Below are 14791 nucleotides of genomic sequence, written 5' to 3'. Positions count from 1 at the left end.
ATTCTGTTGTGTTGATCCATTTGTAGAAAATATCATCATCATCATCATCATCACATCATGGCACCATTACAAGCTAGCCAGACAATGCATGATGCATACAAAAGTTGCCCGGGACAAGAAGCTTCTTGGGAGCTCCCAAAATGCCGGAAGCTGCAGCATGCCTTTGACTTCAACAGGAAGCTGACCAGGGTCATACCGTATCATACGATACGGTATAGATGATGTAGAGCGCGCCCCGTGGTTTCTTTATAATTTCTAATTTGGTGGGGCTTAATTAAGTGCAAGAAAACATGTCTGGCACTGCCGTGGCAAAGTAAAGGGTGCATTCTAAGGAAGGGGTTCTATTTCATGAGCAAGAAGGTGGGCACTTATGCTGCGGCAAGGAGCCTGCACGCATGCATGAGGACCTGCAGCCTAGGCTAGCCAGCGCCGTGCAGCCGATTGAGATTGATCTTGCTGCCATCCAAAATGCTGTGTTATCCATATGGTTGGAAGGTCTATACAGTGCGTGCAAGTGCATGCATATATACTGATAAATCCCATTGACATGAACTCCTTTAAATGGGGACAATCCTAAACTGCAGAAATTGATCAACTCATGAACCCAACTCACAAGTCAGGCCCTTCATCAATGCATGCTCAAAACAAACACGATCCAATACTCCTTTCCACACACGTTGTCCCCGGCCCAAGTGGGCGCCCGGTGTGCTCTTGATTTTCAAAAAATAAAAGTTCTTTATTTCCCTTGCAATTGCACACTACGATGACCCTCAACATTTCCCAATATGAAGATGTGAGGTATCAGTGATTGCGACAAAGCCAATGGGCAGATTGCAAACGGCGGGCTTCTAGTCACAAGCACAATGCAGCGAGTGAGGTCAACCACACGATTGAAAAAAAAAACAGGACACAATGGTGAACCTGCATTTGCGCCAACGTGCGCGATCCAAAGAAACGATCTCCAACTTGTAATTCGGTTGGTATCGTGGATGAAGTGACTCTGCCTAGTCAAGAGCATACACTAGGACAGCTGCTACCAAAAAAGAAGGGACCACACAATGCAGGGCCCCGAACACAAAATAAGTAAACAGATTAAACCATTTCTCAATGAGCCACCCGGGTCTAGAATTCTGGAAAGGGCTTGTGTGGTCTTCAACCAGCACGGCAGCATTTCCTGGTCACTCTCTGGTGGTAAATTCGAGTGCTGTGCACCAGCACTAATGCGTGGCAGCGTGAGGCTTCAGGCCTCCAGCTTCTGCTCCTTGAGGCCAGCCACAGCTGGGGTGTTGTTTTCTGCCGCCATGTCCTCAATGGCAGGATTCACCTGTGGAGAACAAACACAAATCTGTGAGGAATTGTCAGCTAAAAACAATCCTCTGGAGTCATGAAGGTTTATACCCCAGCCTTGTATAGCGGATCCACATCAGCAGATCTAGATATCGCAGGGCTGTCTTTGTTGTCATTATAGGGACACAAATGCTATCTCCACTCTGCACACTGGCCCAACACAGCTGCAGGTTCATGACTGCTCACAGTGCCTCCGCTACACGTACTAGTGAATCATGTAACTACCGCAGGTTCGACAGAGCGTGCGGATTTTCTGTGGGATTGAAGATTACAAATGAGCATGGCGACATGGGCACGGCCTCAGCATGCGGCAGAATCCAATATCCGGCTCAAATCCAAAATGGGCTGCAGACAATGGAAGGCTGAAGCACACACCTGCTCGATGCCGCAGCTGGAGAGCATCTGGCCGAAGTGGGATTTGGAGTGGAGCGCAGCGTCTTCCAGGTGCATGCCCTTGGTCTCAGGAACAAAGATTGTGCAGCAAAGGCCTGCAGCAAGTTGAACTTGCACGTCAATATATGTCACAACTAACGAATGCATGCATGCATGCCTGCATGCCTGCCTGCCCCTAACCAGGAAATTCATTACTAGGCCTGCGCAAGTCAGATCTCAGCATGCACCCTACTCCCTTCACAAGGGAGAACGCAACATGTCAGATTCTGGCTGACCCCATGCTCTGTAGGTCCCTGGCCTCCACTGCAGAAATGCATGACCAGGAGTCCAGCAACAAGTGAGCACAGGCAATAATCTGAATGCACAAGAGCTGGGTAGAGTACGGATGAAGTAGTCATGGACAACGTTATTGTCCATTGATGCATCGTAGTTTCAGAGGCGTTGAGCTCACGAAAAAGCACTAATAGGCAAAAATATTGCTGGCACGCTTCAAAGGGCATGGCTTACCCAGGAAGTTTGTGGCTGCCAGGATTGCAAGCGTTGTTGAAATACCGGCAGAAAGGAAGAGCTGTCCAAATCCGAATGCTCCCACAATAGCGCCAGCTTTACCTGCAATCACACACACACAAATTTCCTCATCTCCGTTATGATGATAGCCAGGAGACTGTGCAAATGGCCTGATCTTCCTGCATAGATGCCGTGCCAATGATTACCTACATCAGAACAAGAAAAGCGCAATTGTAGGCTGCAAAAGTCAAGTTGCAGGTGGCCAAAAGTGGCACGTCGGCTTATTTTGACTTGCACTGCAACATTAGGTGGTGATCGGGGAACAGCTCTTTGGACTACAGTACTCCCTTACACAAGCTAGCATGTACAACCCACTGCTGAGCCTACTGAGTCAACAAATAAGCAAGAAGACTCCAATATCACTTCATGTTAGACCTCATCATGTTTCCTCTGAGAACCTCAAGAATGACATTGACATGTCTTGCACGCCTAAACCTTCACCAGCCTTTGCCATACGCAGCAGTCAAGTACCATTACCAGACTGAGTAGGAGCGAATGTTTCCTTTGCCCTTTCAAAGTGCAGAGCAACAAGAGTTGTGATGACTCACAGCAAGCTGCAGAGATATTTCTTTCGCTCTTTAAGGAAAACGATAGATTATCTGGAGGGGTGATGACTCACCGCAGGCTGCAGAGATGCCGTGCAGAGTGGAGCGGTACTTGGTTGTGAAGAGCTCCACAGGGGTGACGAAGGTGGTTGCATTGGGGCCAAAATTGGCAAAGAAGAACGTCAGGGCATACATCACAATGAAGAGCCAGACAGACACTGCCTTGATCTGGGTAATGGCTGCTGCCAGGATGATCAGAATGACGGTCATGATGGTGAAACCTGGAGGCACGCACACAAGTAAGGTGTCAGCTGAGTGCACAATCCTTAGAACCTCTTTTTCTAAGGCATTGGCAGAAGTGAGACACTTCTACTACCAGTATTTGCGGCATAAAAGTTAGCTGCAGGAAACACAAGTGGCATTATCCACTTTCGGTTCCGACAAGGAAGGGCCGTTTCTGAGAAGAAAACCCCAAGACAGCCATGCTTCATGAGCTGTGTGCCATGCGGCATTCTGTGCAAAATAATGGCATATGAAATGAAACATGTCGATTCTGAAGTGGCGCACAACATGCACGCCCGTTCGTATGCTCAAGAACGCCATGCATCCACTGGGCATTCAGGAACAAGCAAGCAAGCAAAGAAGCCTAAACTCTCACGAAAAGGTAGCATAATGCAGCCTCTTCTTGTGAGCATCATGCCAATCTGCATGTGCAAAGTACCAGAACCAAACACATGTTAGAAAAGGGGCCTCACCCATGTATTGGATCCTGACACGGCCGATAGTGTCAATAAAGGCGACGGTGAACCAGTAGCCGGGAACGGTGCCGAGGCATGCGGTGATAGCGTTGCCTGCCGCGGTCTTGAACATCTTGTCATACACTTGCTCTGCGCACTTGCCGGTACAGGTGTAGTTGCCTCCAAAGGGAGGGATCTGCACATGCATGCAGCAGTCAGAAGGGATTGCAGCTGAAACTAACACTATGCACATTAACCTTGCCAGGTACATTGCCCGCAAAGGGGGGGAATGTGTGCATGCATGCAGGCTGCATGAGGGAATGTTGTAAAAGCTGCATCAGTGACAAGAATTCACTGATCTGGGCATGCAGAACATTGGTTGAAGTAACAGCGCAGTACAAACACAGAGCACCCGTGCCCACGGTTGATAAAGAGTTTTGCTTTTATCTGGCGAGTCCAACATCTAAAAGGCTCTTGGCAGCCTTTGACCTCAGCCTCTGTGCGGTTGCACCTTGCCTCTGGCAGGAACAGCGTGTAAATCTAAGCCTCAAAGAAATTCTGATGTTATAAAGAGGTGGGGGGCTGTACCGGGAGGTTGTACTGGGGGCAGTTGTGCGCCTTGACACACTTGGCAGCGGGCAGGTTGATGCTGGGGTTGTAGCCGATGCCCTCGAGGATGTTGGGCAGGAAGAGGTTCTGGGAGTAGAAGGCAATGTCCAGCAGGAACCAGGTGGAGGCAGTTCCAAAGAGCACCCAGAGGTTCCTGCGATGGCCCAAATGGATTCAATCAGCCATTTGAATTTGAAGTTGAAGCTGAAGTTGATAATATTTCGCCAAGACTATGGTATGCAAGAATATGGAAGTTGAGCGAAATGAAGGAAGAAAGAGAGTAGAGAAAGGGACCTGTAGACTGGGACCCTCTACTTCTTGCAGAACCGGGGTAAGTATACGTACACAGGCCTGGCTTGGTCAATTATTGCCCTTTTATAACAAGCTGTTCCTGCCAGAGGCAAGGGGTCTTGTCTCCGTCTGCAGGCAAGCTGCAGGTGAAGGCTGCCGGGATCCTTCCCCTTGCTGTACTCAACAGATTCAAGCAAGGCCCTACCGCAGGCTTGGTGCTCAGCATTTTCACCGCCCCCCGCCTACCGGGCGTCGGTCGATGGGCATCAAGAGACATATTTGAATTTGAAATTAAGAGTCACCTGTTGCGCAGGATGCTTGGGAAGGTCATGTAGCGGTGGAGGGACTTGGCAGAGATGCGGTCCATCTTGGAGCTGACGGTGTAGTCCTCGACAAAGTCTGCCTCGTTGGCCTTCACCGCCATTGTGTTCTTCAGTGCCTTGGCCTCGTCCCTCTCAACATCTTGGGAGAAGCGGGGGGTCTCCGGCAGGCGAGACCTGCGCACAGCCACTGACGGGTTTCAGGGAACATTTCTGACACCACCAAAACAGCTTGAGCTCAACGAACTGGTAAGCTTGACAGAAATTTTGAGTGTGAACTTCCCTGGCACAAGCGGATGGCTTGTACTACACGGTAGGACCTCCAACTAATCATTGTATCTTCAGACTGATTGATGCACAGCAGCCCAGACTGCCTTGCTCCATCAAGATATATTTGTGTATTGATCGAGGCAACATCAACGCACAACAGCATCGGCATGTAGGGGTGGATGAAGGGAGTGGGCACCTGAGGTAGATGGTCAGAACGGTGGGGATGGCTCCAAACCCAATGATGATGCGCCATACATAGTCCAGGTAGTTGATGTCTGTGCACACACATAACTTTTGATATAGACACATTTTAGGCTTATTTTGTTTCAGGCCTATTACACAGGCCTCAAGTCTGATGTAAGGCTCAGTCTTGTTCCATGCAAGGCACGCAGACCAATGATTTGCCCCCAAAAATGGCAGGCTGGAACTCGCTTTTACTGCAGGGCTTAGCCCTGTCCCACACGCGCATGCACACCCAAAATATGCCCTAGACTTGACACGTTTGAAGCGTCAGATGAAGTGCAGCATGATTGTCAATAAAGGGCTCACCATAATTGATAATGCTGTTCTTGAAGCAGGAAATGGTGACCACAGAGACGATGGCCGCCGACAGGATGCCGAATCCCTGCATGTGACAAAACTGAGTCAGGCTCAATTGCACCGGTAGACAAGCAGAGGTAGCATGATACTCCTTTCCGATCCTTGAGAATCAGATGCATGGCAGCAGCGTTCTGATGACAAACACAACAGTAGTGTATGTGGGGGCTCGAGCCACAGATGCTGAGATTTGGTGCAGGGATGAAACTCATGGGGAAGAAGTGGTTGTTTCGACATGCAAAATAATGGAAGAATCCTAGTGGCTCTGGCAGGAGTAAATGATGGGGGTGTTTAAGTTCCCACCTGCATGGCAAACACGGATGCAACGAATGCGCCGCGCCATTTGGAGGAGGAGTACTCGGAGGCAATGGTGGCAGACAGCGGGTAGTCACCTGCATGCATTCCAGTCACAAAGTATTTGAATACAAACAATTCCAGCTCTGTACCAGGCTATTATTATTAATATTGTTATTATCATTATTACATGCTTGTCGTGCCAAGAGGCAAGGTGCGTCCTGCAGACAAGCTGCAGTGAAAGGCTGCCACAATCAAACCCCTTGTTGGACTCGCCAGAAGCAAGACCCAAACAACCGTGGGCACGGTGCTCAGTATTTTAACCGCCCCCCGCCAGCCGGGGCCAGGCTATTAGGTGCTTCTATATGATGCATGCCCCATAACAGGCTACAGGAGCCCATCAGGCTAATAAGCAGGCAGCCTACCCACTTGGCACATGCATGAGCATGCCGACAGGTATCAGCAATGTGCGCCAGAACACACTTCAACCTTCACAACAATTGGCAGGTCATTGGAATCCTGCACAAAAGAATTGTGCAGATTTGCATGTTCTGAACCTCAGAGGGTAGACAAGAACACGTGACAAAGAATGAGAAGGTGCTTGGGACAGATTACTCACCGCCAATTCCAATGCCCAGGATGAAGCGCCAGATGCAGAGCTCTGCCACCATCCTGCAGCAGTCCCGAATGAAATAATACGTTTTATTGCACCGCGGTTGCATGCAAGGAAACTTGCTGCGGCAGTCTGTAGCTGACAATTGAAAGCACCCGCAAAATATGGTAGAACAAGCATCCTACCGTTGCTGCTCTGCTGTTTGGCAAAATTCTCAAAATTGTGGCAGCTGGAAAATGCATGCATACAGAAGATGTTAGGGATTGGTATGATGGGTGAATTCTTACCCGATGCCCTTGACAGTAGAGGCAGCGAAGCACTGGCCAATAGTGGCCGTAATCATGATGAGCAGCGTCAGTAGATACACCTTCTTGCGTCCCAGATAGTCTCCAAGGAAGCCGAAGAACACCTGCGCAAAAGTCCATGCATCAGCGCTGAAACCAGGCTGCAAAAGTGATGTTGTGCGGTTGACAGTATTGATTATAATTGCAAGCTATTCGGCAAGGTGCAGGCGCAAACGAGCTGCAGGTCAAGGCTGCCACACGATTCACCCCTTCATGGAGTTGCCAGATCCAAGCAAGACCCAATCAGATGTGGGGATGGTGCTAAAAATAAATGCCAGCCAGGGCTAGCCGTGCACTGGATATGCTAGAATGGCAGTTGCTTCAATTTGCTTGCTCGCTGCTACACTAGGTGAGAAAAGCTTGAGGCCGTGCTCATAGGCATTGATAAGCTTACCTGACCAATGAGAGTGCCGACGAGGGCCACACCGGTGATCCACAGGTCGTCATTTCTGTTCAGCTTTCCGTTGAGGTGCGGGTCTGCAGGTCCCAGGAAAGCAGAGGTCAGGTTTCGTTGGGTTGCCCACACGCGATCACAGAGGTGCAAAAAAGCAAGATTTAGTTATTGTGACAGAGCAAAGGTCGGGATTCGGGAGGTCCAGAGCACTCACAGTACACGATTGCCATCATGGGCTTGGCGATGCCGATGATGAAGAGGTCGTATGCATCGGTGTAGAATCTGTGGATAGCCAAAAGCAATCAACATACACCGTGGCGGCATTGATTACCCAATGAAGTGTTCACAAGCCGCCAGCTGCGTTACTAGAGGCATTGACTAGGGCTGTCGGGTTCAGAGGCCAACAAGAAGACGATCGTAAATCTGAACAGCAACATAAATTTGCAGGTATGCACGTATGCTTCAAGAGCGCTTTGAAGTCATCTCAGTGGGTATAACACGCTTGAGCCCATGGTCATTAACCGAACGCGTGAGCTTTCGACATACCCGATCCCGGCCACAAGAATGGCCTTGATGTGGAACCATCCGAACTTTGCGGTGTTGAGTTCTTCTCTGACGCGGTTCGACATTGTTGCGCGCGACTAGGCCACTAAGTGGGGGTGTCCGTTGATGAGGGACCACTTCTTAATGGGGTCGGCTCGTCCAAGTCTGCGTGCAGATCAGCTCCTCTATGATGCGCTCTCTGCAAAATCAGTCTGCACGATCAAGTGCAGGGAGAGTGTATCTGAAAAGGATGTCTTGTACGACGAGATCACTCTCGGATTGCTGATGAGCGGCTGCGCCCCAAAATCGTCACGAAAGATTCCAAGATTCCCACCGAAGGAGCACATTGCCTACTTTGGACATTCGGGTTAATGCTTGAAGCTGAACACATTCTCCGTTTTCGTAAGTTTCAATTCCTGATGTTTTTGTGTCTAGTTTATCATATTGGATTACATTTGTGGTAGATGGTGGCCCATACGTATTGATCAGGATGTGCACGTCACTGTTTACGTTCGACGTGCATCCTGGCATCCTGTTCCTTTTGACTTTCAACAGAGATGAGTACTACGACAGGTATGATTTGTCTAGGTAGTCTCCCATCTGGTCTGACAACAATTGTCATTGAAATTGTGTCAAGAAATAGTGCTCATGCCATGCAGGCCCACGAAGGAGGCACATTTTTGGGATGATGCGCCCGAGATCCTGGCTGGCAGAGACCTCAAGGGAGGGGGTACATGGCTGGGTATCACAAAGACTGGCCGCTTTGCGCTTTTGACAAACTTTCGAGAGGTAACATCTTCCATTAAACATGAAACATCAAGGCTGTCCACAATATTATTAAAAAAATTTGCGGTTCTCAGACATGTATTACAATCGAGAGGCTGACAGATTGTCATTCACAGCCTGGTTTTGGCAGCGTCAAGGGGACAAGCCGTGGGGCGCTGACTGTCGATTTCCTGAGAGGAGAGCAGTCTCCATTGGAGTACCTGAAGGGCCTGAACGCGCAGGTGCAGCCGTCTAACGCAATTTCAAATTCTCGAGTTCTCTGCAGCTGCCTGTCCGTCATATGAGGGTCTGTTGCTGTCTTGGCAGGCTTTCAATGGCGTCAATCTGATAGTGGGAGATCTCAAGGCCAAGAGTGTGGCATACCTGACCAATCGGGGTAAAATTGAGGAGCTCAAGCATCCACAGGAGCTGCCGGCAGGCTTATATGGGATCAGCAATGGAGTCCTGGGAGACAGATGGGTCAAGGTGCGGATATTTTGCACGCTTGGCACATCTCCGCTTCTCAAAGGGCTTTCCTGGCCCTTTGCTAGGACTATGATTTGTAAGGACCTGAAATTTGGGTAAATTTGTTGACTGCTCACCCCGCATGCTTGTGTCCTCTCACATGCGTCTCTGCCCCATTGTGTGCGTGCAAATGCTGCTGACATGAGCAGTTTGTCAGAGGATGGGTATTCATGAAGGACTTCTGTAAGGGTGGAATTGTAGCTGACCCACGCCGCAAGGGACCATAATTGTCGGAATGCGTGCCATTCTGAAACCTGCCAGCACCAGGTTTACTTGCAGGAGGGCGAATAACTGGTTCCCAGGTTATGATGATGTTAGCAAAACACCGGTGGGGCTCCACAGTTGGGGTGCTCCGGCCGCTTAGTAACTGGTAAAGGGGCAGTCCAGTCAGCACTCCAGTGTGACCATTAAACTGTGTTCAGGTGGTGCGGGGCAAGGAAAAGCTGAGCAGCTTGGAAGGGGATTTGGCGGAGGGGCATGTGCCATGGGAGATCATAATGGGGGACATCATGGGCGACAGGGAACGCGTCACAGACGATGCGCAGCTGCCGGACACTGGAATTCCGGCGCATTACGAGCGCATCCTGAGCTCCATCTTCGTGGAACCTGCTGAGATGCCGGTGCCGCTCAACAGCTTTCTCCAGCAATGCTCCCACAGTCTTAAGGGCCCTGTCTGGGGCGAAGATTAAACATCCCTTTCCCGGCAATTGCCTTCTAGGAATGCATCACCCCTCACATTGGGATTCTCAAAGTTGAAAGCGGCAGGCTTTGTTTTCGGCTGAATGGTGAAATAGGAACGGGTCTGAATTGCACTTCACCTGTTGCCAGTTCTCTCCTTAATGTGCTGCTTCCCGCTGCCTTTCATGCCATCATCTCAGAACTTTATTGAGCAACCCGCTGTCATAATGAAGGGCTGTGGGGTGACAGGATGGGCCATATGGGACTCGCAGCCAGACAGTGGTGGTAGTGTGGCGCGACGGAAGGGTGGAGTTCAGAGAGCGTTCTAGAGGAGCAACTGATGACTGGACTGAGGTGGAGCATGGTTTCAGCATAGAAGGCATGGGCAATGACATGTGCTGGGCAAAAGAGGCTTGAGATCAGGAGAGTTCCAGGCCTCTGCGGGGAATGCAATTGCAAATTGCCCTTTTGAAACTGTGAGAACTCGCTTGGAATTGTAGAACTGCACAAGCGTGAAGTCATCCAGCAAATGCGGAATGGAATGGAATGGCATCGAAATGGATGGGGGCTTGCACAACACGATCAGCTCCATGCGTGAAAATTTGTTTGAGTTTAAGGATATCTCATAGCTCCAGAGGTAAAGGACAAACATTCTCTTTCTTCCATAATCATAATCGTTGTGCACGTTATGCATTGATATTATTACAGATCGGCAAACCCAAAGCCAAAGGCCTCAGGGCATACACGCAAGGCGTCTGCAGCCACGTTTGCGGGGCACATCAATCTACTCTACTCAATCCTACTCAAGTATGATGTGCATCAGGCGGTCAAGGCATCCACATGTTCAGAGCAGCATCGCGGCATCAGCTGTCCCTACTGCTCAGCCTGGGCATCCACGGCCTTGATGTCTTCCAACAGGGCAGCCCCGGCCCTTTCGCCCATCATGCGCTCCTGGACATAGCCCAGCAGCACCTCCCAAGCATCCTTTGGGTACCTGCAGCAACACATTTTCCGATTTAAAGCAAGCGATTGCATCTCTAAATGTGCAGATGGGGCTGTCATAAACGCTCGTGTGACAATAGCCACAGTCTCAAAATGCTGCAGTCTCATGAGCAACCTTTCAGAGGTCACAGCTGCGATGTATCATGCCTGGCAGGTTATGATGTCCTTGCCAAACTAAGGATAGAGCAAGAACCCTTGATCCAGGTGTTGAACAAGACAACCTCCCACACCATGCGCAATGCGTCTTTTGCAGACGCTTGCCCATGCTGCGAGCGTTCTCTAGTCAAACACAGGGATCTCAATCCCGACCAAGGCTTACATTGGTGCTCTTGTCACAGATTCTGCTGGTGTGTCATCCGAGGCATGAGGCGTGAGTTGAAAATAAATGACACACAGTAGCTAGAAGAGGGGACCGGAATGGCTCACATGTCCACGAGGGGCAATGCCACGTCATCCACCATTTGGCGTCCGTGGCGCTCGTCCTCCTTTATGTGCAACTCCCAGTAACCGGAGGCAGCATCGCTCAGGCCCAGGTTCTGAGCTGCGGCCAGGTATGAGCGGTATACACTAGGCCCATTCACCTGGCACAAGCAGATATCACGCGTTGGTATCACAATGCGATTACCTCAAGCGCTGGGCAAATATACCAAGAGGCCCGCTTTGCAGGGCAAGATGAAAAGAAAGCAGCTACCGTGGGGCTGCATCATGCAGTCTGCACAGCTCGCTTGGGATGGCTTTTGAAAAAGTGCATGGCACACAGGGTTTCCTTTTGTGGCGTTCTGAAGCTTTCAACAGATAAACAAGCATCTTTTTGGCGTACTGACTACTTTCTGGTGGACATTATGAGGCCACATATTGGCATCTGGAAAATAAATTAAGAGCCAAATTTTACCCTTTTTAAGCTGAAACCACCCCGAAAACCTCACTTTTGCTGAACATTTACATAAAAGTCCTGTTTTTTTTGCCAATTTTGTGGCTTCCGCCAAAATTTCCAAAGATAGGTGGGAAGCCACATTGTCTAACAGCGGGGTTAATTATAAGTAGCGCTGATGGCACAGCTATATCCAGTGGCCCTGAATGATTCAGACCTGCTGGGTAGCTGGTCAAGGCACCCCATTACTCAGGGGCCCGAGAATTTTGGCAACTTGTAACTTGAAGGGTGCCGGGTTGGGTGGCATGTTGGACAGCTCTTGGATGGTAGCAAAACATCAGCAGAGGCCCTGAACGGATCGGAGCTCTTCCAACAGATGGTGTGCTGGAATTGTTAGCTTGGCAGGCCAAAAGTGGGCTATGGTTCACAGGATTTCAATCTCCTTGAGTGGCGATAGCTGCTCACCTCGAAGAAGGTGAGGCCCCCAAGGTAGCGGAGGTAGTGCCGGCGGCGCTCTGTCAGCAGAAAGTTGTGGTTCATGGCAGCCAGGCTCTGCCAGGGCACCAGCCCAAAGTAGTGCTCTGGTTGCGTGCACAACCCCAGCTCATCCATCATTGTCGCGAAAAAGGTCGAGTGCTTCTTCGCATACCGCCCCGTCCCATACTCCTGCGTTGGGGCACAACCCCTCTTTTCACCCTTCACAATTCTTTGGCAGCAGGATGAGGGGGCCATTCAAACATTTTCTAAGAGAGCATCCCATCCTCCTTGACAAGGCTGTTTGGTACCTCGTCCCAGACTGCAAATACAGCCCCGATCTCTCGCACTATTGGCAGCCGGACAGCTTCCCTGCAGCATTGTCTTTTAATCCAGAAGGATGCTGTAGCCATTTTCTTCTGTGAACGCCCCTCTTGAGTGTTGTGCCCAGATGCATCTGCATCCCTGAGCTCACCAAGGGCATCTCAAAGTTGCAAAGATATCCCTGCATCTCTCACCTCCATGAGGACTCTGAAGACAGCGCACATGACCTCGTTGGCCGCGCCGCCACACACCCGGCTCTGCCGACTCGCCTCCACCAAACCATCCACAGACGCTGCACGCATGCGCGCCAAATATCATTCACTCATGCTCACGCTCGGCCCGTGAAATTTCCAGTGTTTCAATGCTATCGTCATCTAACAGCAAAATATTTTATTTTCTGCTAGGCATGTGCCAAGCGTGCAGCATGCCAGGCAATCCCCACTTGCATGCCGCCCGAAACTGCACCACACACAGCAAGCTATACCCAGACTTTGCGGGTGACACTGAAAATATGCCTGTGATATGGAATGACCGCTTTGCCTTGATGCGAGGAGCCAGGCTCTTATGGCACATTGTGCAAACATTGCATGCATGCACGCACCCACAGCCAGCAAATGCTTGTAGCCTGCCACTCCCATGCTGCTGCGCATGTACTGCGCGGCCGGGCTCAGCTCCGGGTCCACATCATACGCTGCACGCTCCCTCAACTGGTCTTGCACCTGCAAGCTCCACAACAATGAGTTGCACGCCGCTCCAATCTCCTGCTTTTCTTTTTCTTATTATTACACCCTTTTCAGCCTCACAAGGGTGAGTAGGAACGTTCCAGCAGTGCTTCATACACACATGCCACACATCTGTTGCTGATCGCCCAAACCCCACCTTGGTTGCCGCCTGCTTCTGAGACTGACGGACTAGTTGCATGCATGATTGTGCCATGACTCATATGTGGCCACCCCTTGGATCAGGAGCAATAGGTGCGGCAGAAGCAGTCAATTGCTACCCTCAACCATTCAGATTTGAATTTGGGCCGGGCACCTGTGAAGGTGTGAGCTGGCTGTTGATGGCGGGGTCCACATGATTTAGCTCCCATTTCTGCCAGGGTTCTTCGATGGTGTCGCGCAGCTTTGCCAGGTAGATGCTCCGCTCATTGCTGTAGTTCCGCAGGTCATCATACCTGTACAAGTCATCAAAGCAACTCCTCATACAGCTCATTATACCTGTACAAGTCATCAAAGCAACTCCTCATACAGCTTATTATACCTGTGCAAGTCATTAAAGCAACTCCTCATACAGCACAACCTCGAGTAAGGGAACGAAGCCAAGCTGTGAACGAGCTGCATGCACTCAGCTTCATGTTCCATGCAGAGGGCACGTGTGCTCACCAAAACAGAACCATGCGATTGATCCTGTACAATATACGCTGCAGAAACAGGTGGGCTGCCTGTGCGCCTCCATCACACCCTGCATGCCCATCAAGTCCAAGTCAGTCACCAGTTCGAAGTCAGTCACCTGATGCTCGTGAAGCCACGTCCTGCCAGGTGAGGCTCAATGGCAGGATAAACCAGAACCCACCAAACCATCAAGCTGTTCTCGAAAAAGGGTGGCTTTGGTATCTGGCAGGCTGGGCCCATGTGAAGTTTGCTCACCAGTGGAGTAGGCCTGCTCTATGGCAGACTGCACAGCCAATTCCACTTCACTGCCATGCGCTCTGAGCTCCTCATCAACCCTGCATGCCAGCGGAGTTTCATCGATCTCGCTCTATATTACCCGCTTGTTCCAGCCCTTGGAGCTAGATGCGTTGCAGCAGCCTCTCAACACTTCCCTTCCAGCCTTCCTTGTCTTGGCATTTCTCCCACCAATCTGCTCAGCATGCTGCTATAAAAAAAAATCAACTTGCCATGTTTGCTCTATTCTGCTGCGAGGCGAGTCAGCTGGGTGCACACCAGATCTTGTTGTCCAGGTCCTCTGTGTTGAGCAGCTCTACAAATGTCTTTTCAGCTTCGCTGAACGGCGACGTGCGTCCTGTAAACATGAAATGAGGTCTATTGATGCACGTATTATGCACTTTTTTGTCTGGTATTTCTGAATGTGTGCACAACTGGTGAAGTAGATCCCAAGCACTGACCTATGGAAGGCAAGCATATCGAGTTGCTGCCGCTCCTCCTAGGATCGGAAAGAATGGGATTGGGTATGAATGTCTTTCTCTCATCTGTAAGGACCGCAGCCTGAGCCCGGACTTGTCGCTTTGTGCTGTTACAGCATGGGCGGACTGGTCTGGGTGGCACAAC

The 14791-nt window shown here is 50.3% G+C and overlaps 3 protein-coding genes across 3 annotated transcripts; 1 reads left to right on the top strand and 2 right to left on the bottom strand.

Moving 5' to 3' along the window:
* Positions 1–1240: 1240 nt before the first annotated feature.
* COCSUDRAFT_57888 (MFS general substrate transporter) lies at positions 1241–7950 on the bottom strand (the record flags this gene model as incomplete). The annotated part of the gene is made up of 15 exons (XM_005644648.1): positions 1241–1324; positions 1723–1835; positions 2248–2349; positions 2927–3133; positions 3608–3785; positions 4178–4352; positions 4792–4986; positions 5276–5354; positions 5629–5704; positions 5980–6068; positions 6590–6642; positions 6871–6992; positions 7322–7404; positions 7536–7603; positions 7868–7950. 15 exons carry the CDS (start codon positions 7948–7950, stop codon positions 1241–1243), a joined length of 1707 nt encoding a protein of 568 aa, XP_005644705.1.
* Positions 7951–8354: 404 nt separating this feature from the next.
* On the top strand, positions 8355–10249 carry COCSUDRAFT_18745 (DUF833-domain-containing protein; the record flags this gene model as incomplete). Its single annotated transcript, XM_005644647.1, has 6 exons — positions 8355–8437; positions 8524–8653; positions 8767–8871; positions 8957–9115; positions 9577–9774; positions 10082–10249. 6 exons carry the CDS (start codon positions 8355–8357, stop codon positions 10247–10249), a joined length of 843 nt encoding a protein of 280 aa, XP_005644704.1.
* Positions 10250–10705: 456 nt separating this feature from the next.
* Positions 10706–14535, bottom strand: COCSUDRAFT_57886 (hypothetical protein; the record flags this gene model as incomplete). Its single annotated transcript, XM_005644646.1, has 9 exons — positions 10706–10826; positions 11261–11415; positions 12171–12371; positions 12698–12795; positions 13105–13222; positions 13539–13677; positions 13886–13964; positions 14150–14229; positions 14447–14535. The coding sequence occupies 9 exons, from the start codon at positions 14533–14535 to the stop codon at positions 10706–10708; spliced, it is 1080 nt and encodes a 359-aa protein (XP_005644703.1).
* Positions 14536–14791: the final 256 nt, after the last annotated feature.

This window comes from Coccomyxa subellipsoidea (assembly GCF_000258705.1).
Source record: "Coccomyxa subellipsoidea C-169, whole genome shotgun sequence".
In the NCBI taxonomy this organism is placed as follows: Eukaryota; Viridiplantae; Chlorophyta; class Trebouxiophyceae; family Coccomyxaceae; genus Coccomyxa; species Coccomyxa subellipsoidea.
This window is presented reverse-complemented; position numbering and strand designations above follow the sequence as displayed.